Genomic DNA, 16317 nt, shown 5'->3' on the forward strand with positions numbered 1-16317 from the left:
CAAAATAAATAATATATCGGTTATAAAATATATTAAACATATTGCGATTAAAACTACAATTTATATAAAAACGCATTTATTATTATATAAATAAATTCGATTTTAAAATTATTTAACAGTAATTAAATTCTAATTAACCTTAATATTTACTTGAAACCGATTATAATTTCACCCCAGTTATTGAAAATACCCAATTACCAGTTAAAACGCTTAGTTGCTTCGACCCACTGTACTTTACCATAAGAACAGGTTACCCCGATACCTTGATCGTAACACAACAGGACAATAAATAGAAAAAAGGGGAAATCGATTTGGGGTATATTTAACCTTGAAACGAACCCTTGTGGAACGCAGAGGTGGGATTCTTGCTAGGGCGTGTTTGTTATTGTTGAAATAACAATAACTATCGCACTTGGGTTGGGATCCCAGGCAGATAGATGCGCTTGCGATCCAGGCGCTCAACCTGTAAGGCACCTGCAAATCCACACATCCCACTTCTTCTGTATTGGAACAAATTGTAGATAGATTCGCTTTGTAAATTTGAAAAAATAGACAGAGAGATAATTACATGCAAAACTTTCCACTACTTATTTATATTAATCCCAATCTTTACGCGTGAACGAGGTTTTTGAACATTTAGGTGTATAGCTTAGGAATTCTTTGTTTTACTACTTACAAAGTTATTTTTTTAGTTAACCTCTGATACCTGATTTGGCAAAGAGGCTGACGTTGAAGCTTTCAAAGGCAGTCCCAGCGAATAAAAGCTGTATTTCTTCCCATCCACACCTCACCTGCCAAGGTCAGCAGAGCAGCGAACCAAGAAAGCCAGAAGACTGGAACGCGTCCAATAAATGTCAGCATTACATTTACCAGAAACTTGTCTGACTGCGACCTGCCTGATATACCCTTCCAAAATGGTGACATATTTGATATGTGATGAGCTCTCAAATCCAAAGTTCTTTTCGTTTTTGCGAGCGAAAGTCCGAGCAGGATGGCGTGGGATACCAGGCCTCGCGCGTCGTGAAGGTGTGGCACAGTATTTTAATGTCAGCGTGGCACACATATATACTCTCAAGTATTCTCTCCTCTAGAAACGTACTCGCGCAACAGACAAGGTTCCGTCTCACCCAGGTTCCGAAAATTTGCCATGGCCGGGGTGATCAAACATGTCATGCTGTCTCGTTATTCGTTACATCGTGCTTACCATGATAGTCACGAATCATAGCACGCACACCACTTGAATCCAATAAGGACGTCAAAGGTTGATGACATCGTGACGAGAGGCTACCACAACGAGTTGGAGAAGGTTGGTATAAAATATATTCAATAGCCTAACCAGCAGACCCCCAGAATGCTGGGCTGCTCAGTAGTGGCCGGACTTGATGAATCCGCCGTGGGAAAGTCCCAGACAGTCATTACTAGTTATTCCAAACGGAAAATAGTAAATCTGCTTCTAGATTACCCGCAATTTGACCCTAAAGCTGCAACTATGATCTCGGCCTTTCTTCTCGGACTCGCGGTGGTGGGCGACTTGGCCTGGGCCTCACCCCCTCCCATCCACCTCCAGGCTCGCCAAGCAGATCCTCGGTGCAACGCCGCGACCTTTACCGGCTCCCCCAGCTGGCCAACCTACGCGACAATCGCCACGGGGCCCGAGACGGTCAACATCAGCGTGACCCGCACCGCTTGCAACATGACCGTGTCTCTCCGTCCGCCTGGGTCCACCAACAACTTCACCATCGGCATCGCCCTGCCTGACAGGACCGTCTGGCAGAACAGCTCCTCGAGGTTCCTCGCGGTCGGCAATGGCGCCTACGTCCCCGCGATTCCATACTTTGACATCATCTACGGAGCCGCCCTGGGCTTTGCCACCGCGGGCACCGACACAGGGCACGCCGGCTACGATCCCTTAGACTTGTCGTGGGCTGAAGACCCGGACAAGCTCATCGACTTTGCCTACCGCTCCATGGACTACACAGTCAGCTTCGGCAAGATATTGACGCGTATTTTTTACGAGACTGAAACCCTGGGCAGGGCCTACTATGCTGGCTGCTCCACAGGAGGCCGTCAGGGGCTCAAGCAGGTGCAGGACCACCCGGACAGCGTCGACGGCGCGCTCATCGGCGCCCCTGCCTGGGATCACAAGCACTATCTCCCATGGGTCGGCAAGGTCGGGTCCTACCAGGTCGACCTGCCCGACGCGGACCGTCTCAACAAGCCCTGGCAGTTGCGCCTGCTGACCGACCTGGCAATCGGCACTTGCGACGTACAGGCCGCGGGCGACCCCGTGGATGGCGTCATCAGCCACCCGGAAGCCTGCAACCCTAACCTCGACTCCCTCCTCTGCGGCGAGGGCCAAGTTGGCAACGAGACGAACCCATGCCTGACTCCCGTACAGATCGACATCGCTAGAAAGATGTACACCGACTACCGCCTCGACGACGGCACTTTCGTCTACGAGGGCTTCTACCCAGGCTCGGAGCAGGACTGGATCAATCTGACGAGCGACCTCGCCCTCACGCGCTTCGACACGCAGTACCAGCAGCACTTTCTCAACCGCAGCGACCCTCTCAACCCGCCGATCCAGAACTGGACGCGTTACGAGGACAACATCGCACGCATCTCTGCGCGGCAGGACCCGGGCAACGTGACAGCCGACAACTTCTCCGGCTTCGCGGCCTACCGCGGCAAGATCCTCATGTACCACGGGCAAGGGGACGGCGTGATCCCGTCCGCGGGCAGCGACCGGCTGTACCGATCCGCGCGGCAGGCGGTGACGGGGTCTGAAGCCGGCGACATCACGTCCTTCTTCCGCTTCTTCCAGGTGCCCAACATGCGGCACTGCTTCTCGAGCGCGCCCGACGAACGCGCGCCCTGGTGGTTCGGCGCAGCCAACCAGGTCGGCGTGCCGATCGAGTTCGTGTCGCCGCCGGCGCTGCTCACGGGGGCCGAGAACGCGCTGGTGGCGCTGGTGGACTGGGTCGAGGGTAGGAGTCAAGGGCCCGGGCAGATCGTGACGACGAGCTTTAGTAACGTCACGGGGGCGATTTATGCGCAGAGGCCCGTGTGTTTGTTTGATCGTAAGGCGGCGTATCTTGGTGGAGATCTGAATGTGACGACGAGCTGGACTTGCGATCAACCTGGGTTGTTGGTGCAATGAATGATGAAGCTGGAGGGATAGGGATACAAAAGTCAGCTTAGGCGTTCTTATGAAGCACTCACTTTGAAGTCCACCTAGTATCAATACAGATGGAGGTATTCAAGTCTTGCCTACCAGGTAGTTACTTACCTATCTATTCATTCACCTGCCTTCTTCCTTGTGTACATGCCTGTTAACCAGATATACCTACTTGTATGGCTAATAAGTACTCAGTGCGAACGCGGATTATGTATGGTAAATGTGACTGTTGAGTACCTACTGAAATTGGTTGTTTGATAGGAACGCCCTTCTTATTTCTTTTATCCCCTTTCTTTCGTCCTATACAGTCCCTATCGTGGGAAACAGGGTGCTCGCGCTGGCTGCCAAGTTTCGAGGGAGAGGGCGGCGACAGGTACCCGATGCTCGGTAATTGCTCCCTCCGACGAAGGTAGGTGCTGCGACCGCGCTCAACTCTGGCCACCCCATTTCATGCTTCTTCTATTCTTGAAAACCCCAGATTATCGTACAGTCATCCTTTTGCTCACTACGTTGGCGAGCAATCGCCCAATTTGGGTTTCCCACATCATAGTTTTACACCATGCAGCTGTGTCCTCGGTTGCAGAGCTATACAGGGAAAAGAAAAAGAAATTAAAAACTTTCATGGCCATATCTACTGTACCTTAAGATAAAACTCGAATAGCGCTTCGATTGGGCCCGTCAAGCAGACCTTCGACCCTAGTTCATGTGACAATGTTGCGCTTCCAAAAGGGCCATGCTCATTGCTACCTCGCCCATAAAATCGTGCTAGGGGATCATGGCTTGTAGCCAGCCATTGAGGACTGACATTTTGGAGCTTGGACAGCTCCGGCAAGCAGGGTACCGGCTCAGCCCAGGCAATTCCATTTTATACCACCTCATAGACCTGCGGGCCGTCGCCGAGCCAGTCGATGTGCTTGCCAGCGCACCGGGAGTCGTGCATATGGCGCCAGCTGAAGGCCTTACTTAGCCAGCGTGTCGGCCATCGAGGCGAGGAGCGCCAGCTGTTGCCGACCCTAATCTCTCTTGGCGAGCTCTCCAAACTCTCGCAGGTCCGGGCAGCGCGTGGGGGCCGTCTTGACCTCCTCGCGCTTCCCACCCGGAAAAGCCATGGTCTCCCTCGGTGGCGGTGGGAAGTGGCCGGGGGGGTACAACGGTACAGGGAACGAAAAGTCTGACTGTTCAGGTGCAGAATGGCACGCGCGGCGAGTGGGAAACGATTGGTATTGGTGGTAGGTCTCATCATGGGCCACGCGCAACATGCGCAACTTCTGTGGCGGAGTTCAGGAGGTATCTATCCATGACTGCCGCAGAAGGATGCGCAATTTGCATGGGCCTGCGCCTCTGCTGCTTTGGTAAGAGCTTTTTAAAGGCATTTTCTCGATATAGCACTTTTCCAAAGTGTCTTTTTACAGGCGGGTGTTTCATAATAATTGGCAAGTTGGGGGCGAGGGGGTGAGATTGGCAAGTCGGCATTAAGGTCATGCCAAATTGAAATTGCGATGTCGGAACGAACGGGCAAAAGTGGGCGGGTGTACCAAGTAATCGGTAGTGGCTGTCGGAAACGAAGATGCACTGAGGCAGAAGCAAATGTGGGCAGTTATGAGGCCGAAGAGTGGGGCAATCAAAGTGAGTGTTGCCATTTTGAGCCCTGTTGATACCCGTATCCAGTGTCATACTGTATCGACGGCACACGTGGTTGCTAGCCGGGGTATTTGATCCGGGTGGGTATCGTCTCTGCCATTCTTTCACAGCCTATAACGAAATCAGTGTAGCATCTGCATATATCCCCAAAAGAACACTCTTAGAAGACAATTGGGTGTTGACGGAGGTTACCTGCCGCTCCCGTTCAGCGACTGGCTGCTCAAGTTTACGTAGTATTTATGCGCGGCTTTATATTGGCGAAAATGCCCATGGTACGTTCTAAATACATGAATCCGGACCGGAGATAGGCACTGGCTCCCGGGAACTGCATAATCTGGCCAGACGGCTTTGAGATTTTTTATTTATTTTATTTTTTGTAATTTCTTGTAGGAGTACAGAGTATCTCTTGCCGAATGTCGCCATCCTTAGGACCTTAGGTAGGAATGCGATATGGCTAAACAACCCAAGATTCTTTTGGGGCGTACCGACTTAAGCAAATACCTGTAGAGGGGGCAGCAAAAATTTGCCAAGTCAATAAAATCCCGTTTTTGTCTTCTGCGTGCTCTATAATTTGACCGTGCGGCTCTCGCAACGTCCTGGCGAATTCGCTGTTCTGCACGGCAGTTGATTCCTGCGGTCGAACATCGCCGTCTGCATTCCTTCAGCTCACTATTCTCATCTACGGCTTGTTTTCTCTTGGCTTCGGCTGATACAAGGCAAGATGCGGTTCCTGTGCCTCTGCGGCGCCTATGGCAGCTCTGATGTAAGTCAAACTGCAAGCCGACCAGTTATGCCGATGAATACTAACAAACACCTAGAAATTTCAAGTGCAGCTCGGTGAGTCCCCACATTGCTGGAACTTTGGAAGTAAACAGCCTACCAGTCGAGCTACACTAAAAGCGGCTAACCTGTTTTGCTCTTTGAAAGCCCCAATCGTAAACGAGCTGACGTCGGACAACACGGCATCCTTCCACTTCATCCACGGGCCCTGCGTCGCCAAGCCGCCCGAGGGCTTCAACGAATACTTTGGCAAGCCGCCCTACTACCGCTTCATCGAGCCGGACGAGGACACCAAGGAGACGGCGTCGGACGACATCCTGGAGCGGATTCGAGACTTTCCCGATGGCGAGACGCCCGAGGACACGATGCGCGAGCTCATGACCGAGGGGCTCGCCACCAGCCACCGGTCCTTCCACGCCGCCCTCCGGTACCTGGTCGACATCATGGAGAGGGAGGGCCCCTTTGATGGCATCATCGGCTACTCGGAGGGTGCGACGGTCGCCGCGACGCTGCTGCTTCACGAGCAGAGGCGGTTCAAGAAGAAGAGGATCCAGCCCATGTTCAAGTATGCCATCTTCTTCGCGGGGTGGCCACCCGTCGACCCGGAATCGCACTGGATGATCTTGGCGGACGAGAGTGACGAGATGATTACCATTCCGACGTGCCACATCAGTGAGTCATGTATCGATACTTGTCACCGGTTTGAAGGAGACAAAAGATTTGCTGACTGTTGGCGTAATACCAAAACACAGTCGGCTCTCTTGACCCATACGTCCACGGCTCCATGGCCCTGTACAATGTATGTGATCCTGACACGGCGTACTTGTTTGACCATGCCAAGGGGCATACGTTGCCACGTGACAAAGATACCGTCAAGGAGTTGGGTGATGTGGTGAGAGCGGCAAAGAAGGAGTATCGGATCGGACTGCGCTAGATGGGACGGGCAAGTTTGATCTTTTTGCAGGGTGTCTCCTTGTTTGCGTGATTGTTGTGACCTCTATGATGATATTATTGAGGAGAAGAAAGATAGAGAAAATAGCACCAGTGTCATTTTTTCTACTTCTGTACAAATACGAGAACTTAACGCAAAAGATGTCGCACTAGAGAGGGACGAAACCCCACGTGTGGCTTTTTGGTGGCTCTGATTTGGGTGGGAGCTGTGTATAAGCAGGTTTTCAAGACACGTAAATGTGAAGTAAAGTTCTTATGCAGTGGCTGGCGCCTTCGCATGACCATCCAGTTTACAGCCTGGGTAGGGATCTACAGGGGCATCAAGTGAGGGAGGGAACAAACTATGATTACTTTTATTTTAAACAAATCATCTGAACTTAACGGATGACAATCTACTATGGTGGTATGGGTAAAAGGCCCATCTCCCTGTACAGTGTCCGCTAGTGTGGGCTTTGTGGGCTTTACCGACCTTGGTAATAGTTTTGAACAAAAAAAAAAAACAATTTAGGTATTTGGTGGTTGCCGCGAACACTTAAGTTAATAAGGGCCCACGTATACACGTACGGTGACAAGGGGGTGGTTTTTTTTCGTCTGATACCATAGTACGGCGTTCCTGGAAATAGGATCCCCGAGGCCGGTACCTTTTTGGCATTTACACGAGTTTTGGTTTGTTAGTAGGTGTTATCGACAATGAGCGGCATGTAGGTACACCCTGGTCCCAAAATATCCGACAGGTCTCAGGACGCTTATGGCCAAATTTTCCCGCCCAGAAGATGTGAGTAAATCGGAGCCGCTGCTAGACTTCAAACAGTTTAATTCCGAGCATCAAATGGCTCCGAAGTCATCTGCAAGTAGATTTGAGTACCATTGGAGCCTTATCCCAAGCTTAGCGCGACGCGCGCGGATTGTTTCAAGGTATCATGTAAAGTCAAAAAATGATTTGCCTTGGTAAAACATCCTTCGTATGTTGTATTTAGAATTGCAAATGTCACATTGCCGATTCAGAAAGCATTACTCGTAAATTCCAAACATGACAAGACAGGGGAATCCCTACCCTACAAACCTGCATATACGTGTATGGTGATACTTTGTATGGAAACTCCCAAGATTTGAAGATTTGGATAGGCAAATCAACTTGTATAAATACTTGAGATGTAGACGGTCCAAGTTCATAATTGCTATTCCATCATCACTCACATTCTCGATCGTTGAACGTTCATTCTTACATTCTCAATTCAACAATCTTACTTTCATTCTTTTATCTTTCTATTCTCAAGAACTATCACTCTTATCAAAATGCAGTTCTCCGGATCCCTTGCCATTTTCGCCATCCTGCCCGCTCTGGTCGCGGCAGCTGAGCCAACCAACTACCCGAACACCACCATAGTGTGCTCCAACGACGCTCGAAACAGCTGCCCGGAGAGCGCAGACGGCAAAAGGCGCTGTCTCGTCATGTACGTCTTCTTCTTTCTCCAGTGACCGTATACCATCACATCGCCTGGAAGAGCTGCTTGCTAACAGATGGGGGGTTTTTCCCGCTTTTTCACGATAGAGGCAACAACCTTTGCGCTACAACTTGCCAGGACGGTCCAAAGTGCCCCGAAGGCTGCAAGACCCAGGGCTTCGTCTACGGCTATTGCACCAACGGGTAGGTCTTTGACTCTTATGCGAATTTGTTTCTTCTCGCTGTCGGCGCAAAACCTTCCAATATAACAAGTGCTAACCCTTTCCCCACACATGGGATTTGTAGAGACTACGAGTGCATTTGCTCAAACTACGACGCGAGCGTGAGCCCCAACTAAACGTGCTCCGGGGAATGGTCTCTCTTGTGGAGTGGAGACTCGGGGATGTGAGCCGGGCAAATGGAGGAGTTTTAGCTGCCCCCTTTTTGCTCGGGATAACGTGTGGTTCTTTCACCTTTTTGAAAAGGGTGTTTATTAGCGGAAACAGGTTTTCAGCAGTTACAGCCCAGTCTTCTGTTTACAGAAGTTGATTCGGGCTTGCACAATATACAACTTGCTCCCCACATTACTGTGCCTAAACGTCTCCTCGTCTGTGTTGCTACGTCAGGGCCAAAATCTTCACCATGCGGACATAGATCCAACTCGGTGTCACAACTTTACCTTTTTACAACCTTCATCAACAGTTACTTGGTGCAGTGACTCCAGCCCAAGCCGTGTTACAGTTAACGGAAGGGAACGGGGTACCGATGAGCCAGCGCTGCAGTGAAAAGCAGGGTGAGCAAGGTATTAAACAATCAAGATTTTACGCAACAAAATTCATGAAGGCTGTAATTCAACTCAAGAAACACCAGTACCGCCGGAGAAAAGAATTTTGTAGAAAACAAATTAGTTTGTCGACCGTAAATTTGGATTCTGGTGCCTGTTTTGATTTAGGTGCAAGTCAATTCAAACTGGACGAATATTTTAACTATTAAAACAATGACCAGCAAAAGCAGTTTTGTGCAAAACTATCCGAACAAACATGATTACTGACACAACTCTCTCAGTATTGATAAAGAAGAAGACTTATTGTGCCAGGCTAGCCTTGCCTCGTACATCGGATGAATTCTTCTAGGATCTGAGCTGGAGGATATAAAGAGCTCTTATTCAATCACACATATACCTGTACATCAAAGCCGGGTCAACCGATGTAACAAATGTTTACTACGCAATCATTCAATTTGTAGTGCCGATCATATAACCTCTTCCATAATAGCATAGTTTCTTTTTTTCGGGTTGCCACGTCGTTGGAAATACACACAACAAACTCAACGGAAAATCACGGCTTGTTATTTCAATTCAAGATAGTTCTCACATAGAATCGCATAGCGATCTTATTACATGTCTTGTTTACCTATTCATACATATATTTTTCAGCTCTGCAATCAAAAATACACTGGCATGTACACACAATCTTGGCACATATATTAATGTGGCTCTATTGATTTTCTATTATTAGAAATTGTTATTCCATAGAACAGATATGCTGGTGGATGTCAACACCGACCTACATTGGCATCCCGACCGAGGAGGGGCTCTCGTAGGCACACGAAAGCGGGGCTCGCTTCCGCAATAGAAGACAGGCTGACGATACCGGTGTGAATTTTTCGCAGCCAGAATTAGTTGAACCTGTTTCATCATCAAACACTCGCTTTAATCAATTGTCAATCTTGTACAAATCTGGAAAAGAAATAATGTCGGACAACACCTCTTCATCGATCTTGGTCAACCTGCCTTTAGACATCCTCGTCCTCATATTCCCGTACCTGGATGCCAAAAGCTTCATCGCCCTGTGCAGCACCTGCAAGGCCTTTCAGCAGCCCTCGATACGCCTGGACCCCACCTACTGGAGGGCCATCACCCGCGACACCTTTCGAGTGCCCAACCGACCCATCGTCCAGCACGATGGCTTGCGCTGGCAGCGAATGTATCGCCGCCTCCTCCGAGACACGCGCGCATTCACATGGGGCGAAAATGGTAGCGGCAGGCTGGGTCGCAATTCCCACCAGGAGCCAGATCCAATGGAGATGGATGACGTGCAGGGTTTCGGAATAATTTCCGACATGCAATGCGGGTAGGTTTTTGGAAACCGGATCCCTCCTAGGATTTTAGTGGGGAAGCATGCCGTACCGACGGATTTCGGGGTCTGGTTTTGAGTTTGTTTTTTACTCTTTTTGTTACTCTGCTAATGACACGTGCACAGCGGCTGGTCCACCACCCTTTTGACATCCACCGGCGAGCTGTACACTACAGGAGTTCTCGATGGCGAGAGTTATGGACTAACCCGAAACAAGGCAAAGAGACTCGAGTTTCCAGGTTCTCTAGGCAAGAAATTTGGCGACCCAAGCCTCACCGTCCGTCAGTTTTCATCGGGAAGAAAGCACATCCTTGGTCTCTCAGACACCGGCCGCATCTGGGCTTGGCACGATGCCACCAAGCCTGCCAGGCACATCTTGTTGTCTGGCGTTGATGCTGCAGAGCTTAACACGCCCCAAACCTCTGGTAGAGAGCGTGGGCGTGTTGAGCGAGTAGTGGCAGGCTGGACTCGAAGCTCTGCATATATTCAGGGTTATGGCATCATCGTCTGGAGAGATGTGTTTGACATGATGAATACACAGGCTGGAGAGGGTGGTGATATTACCATTGACGATAACGTTATCATTCCAAGGACTAATTATCAGCATGGAACCGATTCCGCTGATCAGTCGGAAGCGGACCGTGCGCTTGGTCAAGAAGTTGGAGTTGTTTGTAATCACATCGTGCTGGCCCACTTCCTAGTTTTTGTCACTGACCTGGGAAAGGTCTTTTGTGCCAAGCTTGACCATGATCAGAACGAGGGCATCCTGGAACTCCGCGCTTTGCGCAGCAAAGACTCGGTCCTGGACATCCATGGCTCTCATCTACGGTTTGGAGTTCTCAAGCGCGACGGCGTCATCATCGTTCACCAGGACTACCTCCATGCCTGCTGGAACGCCCGCCCGAGGAATCGCGAACAGACGGGAATCCCGGGTCTGCTGGCAATTCCGGCCCTCCAGAAAGGCGACGTGATATCCATGGCCTTTGGGGACTACCACTTCCTGGCGCTGCATGCAAACGGGCGCATTACGTCTTACGGTACCGAGTGCCGCGGCTGTGGTGCCCTGGGCTTGGGAGATGCCACAGGAGCCGGTTTCTTTCGCGGTCTAGTCTCGCGCCTGGGTGATTACAAACTTCTGCCGCACGCCTACACCAATGGCCGACGTGTCGTTTTTAGACAAGCCATGATGGAGTGGTTATCAAGCCTGCAGTTAGGCGGACCGGACCGCGAAGAAGCGGCCAATCGGGCCAGGAGCCTCCGTTCGAATGACATGACCGCTCACGGAGAGGTCAGCGAGTGGATAGAACAGCAGCTGCAAGTGTGGGAGGAGCTACCTGGACAGATGGGCGACGATGGGCTCGGGAGGTACTTTGCGCTAGGGGTCTGCGCTGCGGGGTGGCATTCGGGGGCACTGCTTCTTGTGAACGAGAAGTTGCGCGACGATCTGCCTGAAATGTTCAGGGACATGAGGTATCCTCGACTACGACTCAGCGATGGCAGGGAGATGGAGGGAACAAAGGACTTTGACAATTGGCCCTATGGTCGCCCGGAGTGGGATCTGAGAATCCCTATGTAATTTCTATCCATGATTTTTACTTGAGGTCTGAGTCAATCTTCATAACTGCAACTTTCAACTTCTCCATCCACCAGACAGACAATCGCCCTTGTCTTCTTCCGGATAGCGTCTAACCTTTTGATCCCCACCCTCTTGTGGAGGTCGCCCAGAAATTTTTGACTTGCCACGTTCTTGAACATTTCGCTAATCTCTTTCAGGTCCTAATCTTGCAGTTCCGCCGTCCCGTTCTCCACCTTTTCCCACTTTTGCGTGTTGATGAATCGGTATTCTGCCAGGGCGACATGGGTCCAGGAAGCTGCTGGTATGCCAAGCTGTCAGTCCGATAATTGTCGAGGATGAAGCTCTTGGGGAATCATGGCAACCTACCGTTCCTTGTATCGCCCCCATTTCACTTGAACGCATTGACCTGGTTACTCTTGAGGAAGTAGTGCCTCGCCGCTTTCGGTTATCTTGATCTCGGAGCCCTTTTCTTCTTCGAGCTTGTCATAGATTTGGTTCCAGGTTCCCTGGCAATCTTGCGCAGATCCTCATCGTGTATCAGGACATTGATTCTCGATGTGAAGGCGTCGTCAAAATGGACCACTCTTTGGTGGATGATTGACAAGGTAGCTTCTTTTGGCATGGCCCCCAGCATGTGGAGAGATTGTCCCCATCTCCCATTGGTGGTGTGGAAGAGGATACTGCGGTAGCATTCGATTTGTCGCAAAGATACTGGGGACAAGGCTCAAGGACTGTCAGCTCTCGCCTACCGATAATGTCGAGGAGAGCCCACGGGCTAGAAGACATAATAGAAGCAAGAATGTTCCTCTTCAGATCGGGATTCGCTTGCTTCTTCCAAAAATACATCGGCCTCATCGAACAGTACCAATGCTCCCCATTCGTGACCCGACTTTAGCTACTTTTCTAGCGTCCTCTTCATCTGAAACTCATCGGTTCCGACGTCTCCGCATCTGAGCAATGCACTCGGCAGTGAAAGTTATGCCCACGCCGGGACTTCCGTGCAAAAGAAGGGTTTGACCGTCGCCCCTGTTTTCATTGCAGTCGGCTCTCCATGGTTTGCTACTCCTGTCTGTCTGTTTGCATACTAAAGACTTTATTATCATCGGTCGCGTGTGCCTCGGAGAAGACCAGATGGTCAAAAGAAATTTTGTTTGGCTTTGTGGGGTTGCAATTCACAACCCAAACATAACCCGTACGACATAAGACCAGCATTATTTTTAGGGCCACGTTAAAGATCACCCACGATTCCTTATCCGGCACCCTTTTTTGATCCACACAGCGTGAACACTGGTAGATACGGTTTCGAGACTTTTACCCACCCAAAACCCACCCAACCCCGTCCAACCCCATGTTGCACCTGTGGATCACATTCTGCCACTAGGCGGTGAAAATTTTGCCGAAGGCGGTAAACCCGTTTTTTCGGCCAACAATTACATGAAGCTATTCCCAACTCCCAAACCACACCATTTATTACACCCACCTACCGCAATACCTACCACCTACCGCACCATTTACCCCTTTAAAATTCTGCCAATTGATTCAAATCACGTAACCACCCTAATCTTAACCCTTGATCTTGATTTTAATCCCTGTTGGCCAGGCCCACTGTTGTTGATTCATGCATTCTGTCCAATTTGGCCGAAAACCCCACCCAAAACGTACCCAGTGCAGACATCTGCTGTGTGGATCAAAAAAGGGTGCTGGCTAAGGAATCGTGGGTGATCTTTAACGTGGCCCTATTTTTAGCATCCAGAAATCCGGAACTGCCAACCTGCGGTTGTAGTAATAACTTTGGGGTGCCCCGGGAACCACGTCTTCACTATCGTCGGAAGCATCTTGCATACTAGGCGACCGAGGTCGAACTCCCTTACAAGACACCGGGTGCCGGGAACTCATGCCGTGGTATGGCAAGGTGTCTATCATCAAGACTCATATGGACAGAAGCGCCGGTCAGTCCCATGTGCGAGAGCCGGTTTACGTCGGCGGCACTCCACATCTCCTAACTCGTCTTGGCTTGGGGCGTGCCACGAGCCCGAGGCCTTCTCAGTATTTCCGGAATGTGCCGCAGCCAATATAAACGCCCCAGCATTGAATCTGACTGCGGCGCTGCTGATATATGCACCAGAAAATACCCTTTTTTCCCCCATTGATCAAACTTAATCCTGCCGATTGCGCGACAACGGAGCTACACTTGGCGGAGCTGATTAAGCTCCTCTGCGATTGCGGACTTGCCAAGGGCCGTGTGATTAAGGGTCTTCTCACCACGGTAGGGGCAATCCCCTTTGCTAGCCAAGTGTTCGCAAAGGGGTGAGAGAGTCGACGCGGGCAAGATGGCTCAGCGCCGACTCAGGACAGCCGCTCAGGGGCTGGCCTTTTGTCTCCGAGTTGTAAAGGGGGATTGCTGGTGGCATGCCAAATATCTGAGCGCTCAAGCCATTGTAGACTTGTCGCTCTCTCGCTCTAGACTTTGATGTTTTGTATGCCGTGAAGCCCCAGAAGTCGTTTGACATTCTGGTGCAAAATGTCAGGGGCTTCCAAGCAAACGGCTCCCGCCAGCCATGCAGAAGCTGAGGGGTGCAGAGGATTCCAAGGAATTTTGATGACGATCAACATTTGCCCATGCATAACTCATCCTGCGCATATAAGCTTCCATGCTAATAGAAATTCTGGCTTGCATTTATCTTGAAGCCTGGATGGCCAAGACGCGGGGGAAAAGGCAGGTGACGTCGTTACGTCGATGAAAACAAAAATCCTGCGAGTATGTAGAAAGATATCGGGAATTTTCCACAAGATCACAGGGTGCGGTACGAAAGAAACAAAATACGGAAATCAAGATGCTGGCAAGAATCCCTTTTTGCGGTGGTTGTGGTGCCACTAATGTCCATGCTGCGGGTAGCGGGCACCACCATCGTCATGGCCGAAAACACTACCGCGACTGAAAAGTGGTGGCTGGAGCCTTTCAGCATGTTCCAGACGCTGGACTGTATAGGGTGTTTCAGGAGCTGCATGTGCCCTTTGACATCGTTGGACAGCAGAACATTGCCAGGACGGAGGGCCTTTCATGCTACTCTTTAACTGTGCTGCCGAATCTGGGGCAGCTTAAGGAGGCGGATTCAAGAAAGTTGGATTGGTGGGCGTAAAACGGGGGCATAGTCCTGGCAAGAGGGTGCAGTTGGGACACACAGAACAGCCGATAACAGCACCATTCACCTATTATCATTACTATCTTCAGCTCAACGCATCTCATACGAGACCGATGAAGAAGCGCTATGGTCTCTCTACTTTGCACCAGAACAAAACGGGACAGCAAACAACACCTACGCAGGCCCGACCCTACCCCTGCTCGGCTCCTTCTCCCTCTACGAATGGAAGAGCAACATGATGAGCCTGTACAGAAAGCTAGGCTATGCATCCTTTGCGCCTTCAGAGTACATCTACGGCAATCAGCAAACCTAAGAGCGCGCCGTCGGGTTCGGGCCGCACGGCGTGCTCGTTACGTTCCTGATCAGCTGGGCATACCACGAGATCGGGATGAGCATGTTTCGCGAATTTTTCGAGCTGGTGCTGGAGCACATCGGCCTGATGGGGGATTTGGAGTTTGAGCTGGCGCCGCAGGTCGAGGTCACCTTCAACAAGAACAGGGGTAGGGAGTTGGTGGTGCACCTCATCAACATGTCCGGGGCGAGGGGTCGGAATTTTGGCCAGCATCTGCCCATTCCTGCTGGCAAGATCAAGATGAGAAATGGCGGTCAGGGAGTAAAGATGAGGACATTGGTTGGGAGTATGACGTTTGAGGTCGAGCAGGGTGTGGTTGGTCTGCCTGGCATTGACCCGTTCGAGGTGGCTGTCAGTCAGGGCTTGTGAATTTACCATTCCGCTGTGGAAATCCTGCAGGCAAGGAAGAATTCTCCGTAAAAGATTTATTGTTTCCGGAGACGGCACAGCTTATCGGGAATTGAGTGTTGCACCACACCACCTTTTTAGGCAAACGGGCAGACGAATTGCGGGCTTGCCAAAGTGGTATTCAACCGGTAGATTAATCCGGTAGTCCCTAGTTCCCGCAGGATTTAATATATGGCTTGTCCCCTGCATATTAGGCTCACCCCTGGGTTTTTCTTATGATTAATTTGCACTTATCGGTTCTGTTCTAGGCCCGGGAAACTGCCGTGATTCTCAGGTACGAATGTGTGAGAGGTCTGCTGCTATGCTTTTGTAATTGTGTTATACCCCAATCTTCCCATATTCAAAGAAAATACGCAGCTTCGCCATAGGTTGGCGATTAGGTTGCGCATTCTGCCTCGTTGTCCATAGTGAGCGCATGCATGGGTTTCCCTCACTTCCTAGCTTGCCATGTAGCATCCATCCATCGGGATCTTCCAAAGCAACCAATCACCGATTTGTTTCTCAGTGGGTAGAATCCCCTATATTGATGAGTTTAATATGGTTTCGACCTAGTTCGGTAGACACCGGAACCGTGCCCAGTCCCGGGTCTACATGGCCGTACCCGTTCACAGTCCAAATTACTCACTCCTATGGCCGATAGAGCCATGACTGTATACGGACACAAGTCTGTCTTTGGGTACCTTTTCTTGGCAATCGGGATCTCCCCACA

General features: G+C 50.5%; 7 protein-coding genes across 7 annotated transcripts; 6 read left to right on the plus strand and 1 right to left on the minus strand.

The window, feature by feature from the left end:
- Positions 1-1351: 1351 nt before the first annotated feature.
- PgNI_07439 (uncharacterized protein) lies at positions 1352-3160 on the plus strand (the record flags this gene model as incomplete). The annotated part of the gene is made up of 2 exons (XM_031127451.1): positions 1352-1421; positions 1458-3160. 2 exons carry the CDS (start codon positions 1352-1354, stop codon positions 3158-3160), a joined length of 1773 nt encoding a protein of 590 aa, XP_030980741.1.
- Positions 3161-4191: 1031 nt separating this feature from the next.
- Positions 4192-4818, minus strand: PgNI_07440 (uncharacterized protein; the record flags this gene model as incomplete). Its single annotated transcript, XM_031127452.1, has 2 exons — positions 4192-4446; positions 4714-4818. 2 exons carry the CDS (start codon positions 4816-4818, stop codon positions 4192-4194), a joined length of 360 nt encoding a protein of 119 aa, XP_030980744.1.
- Positions 4819-5442: 624 nt separating this feature from the next.
- Positions 5443-6684, plus strand: PgNI_07441 (uncharacterized protein). The gene is made up of 3 exons (XM_031127453.1): positions 5443-5582; positions 5695-6271; positions 6352-6684. The coding sequence occupies exons 1-3, from the start codon at positions 5541-5543 to the stop codon at positions 6531-6533; spliced, it is 801 nt and encodes a 266-aa protein (XP_030980749.1). The 5' UTR covers positions 5443-5540; the 3' UTR covers positions 6534-6684.
- Positions 6685-7846: 1162 nt separating this feature from the next.
- On the plus strand, positions 7847-8352 carry PgNI_07442 (uncharacterized protein; the record flags this gene model as incomplete). Its single annotated transcript, XM_031127454.1, has 3 exons — positions 7847-8004; positions 8103-8198; positions 8301-8352. 3 exons carry the CDS (start codon positions 7847-7849, stop codon positions 8350-8352), a joined length of 306 nt encoding a protein of 101 aa, XP_030980732.1.
- Positions 8353-9746: 1394 nt separating this feature from the next.
- Positions 9747-11705, plus strand: PgNI_07443 (uncharacterized protein; the record flags this gene model as incomplete). The annotated part of the gene is made up of 2 exons (XM_031127455.1): positions 9747-10126; positions 10256-11705. 2 exons carry the CDS (start codon positions 9747-9749, stop codon positions 11703-11705), a joined length of 1830 nt encoding a protein of 609 aa, XP_030980739.1.
- A 2877-nt stretch (positions 11706-14582) lies between these two features.
- On the plus strand, positions 14583-15161 carry PgNI_07444 (uncharacterized protein; the record flags this gene model as incomplete). The annotated part of the gene is made up of 2 exons (XM_031127456.1): positions 14583-14688; positions 14938-15161. 2 exons carry the CDS (start codon positions 14583-14585, stop codon positions 15159-15161), a joined length of 330 nt encoding a protein of 109 aa, XP_030981715.1.
- Positions 15162-15236: 75 nt separating this feature from the next.
- PgNI_07445 (uncharacterized protein) lies at positions 15237-15569 on the plus strand (the record flags this gene model as incomplete). The annotated part of the gene is made up of 1 exon (XM_031127457.1): positions 15237-15569. One exon carries the CDS (start codon positions 15237-15239, stop codon positions 15567-15569), a length of 333 nt encoding a protein of 110 aa, XP_030980764.1.
- Between the last annotated feature and the right edge of the window lie 748 nt (positions 15570-16317).

Source organism: Pyricularia grisea (assembly GCF_004355905.1).
Source record: "Pyricularia grisea strain NI907 chromosome Unknown Pyricularia_grisea_NI907_Scaffold_4, whole genome shotgun sequence".
NCBI classification, from domain to species: Eukaryota; Fungi; Ascomycota; class Sordariomycetes; order Magnaporthales; family Pyriculariaceae; genus Pyricularia; species Pyricularia grisea.

Bases quoted from the DNA above. Each gene is read 5' to 3' on its own strand.
- PgNI_07441 (XM_031127453.1), top strand. From the start codon at position 5,541: ATGCGGTTCCTGTGCCTCTGCGGCGCCTATGGCAGCTCTGAT. The intron at 5,583-5,694 runs GTAAGTCAAACT...GGAAGTAAACAG, and splicing joins GCGCCTATGGCAGCTCTGAT to CCTACCAGTCGAGCTACACT. The intron at 6,272-6,351 runs GTGAGTCATGTA...ACCAAAACACAG, and splicing joins CATTCCGACGTGCCACATCA to TCGGCTCTCTTGACCCATAC.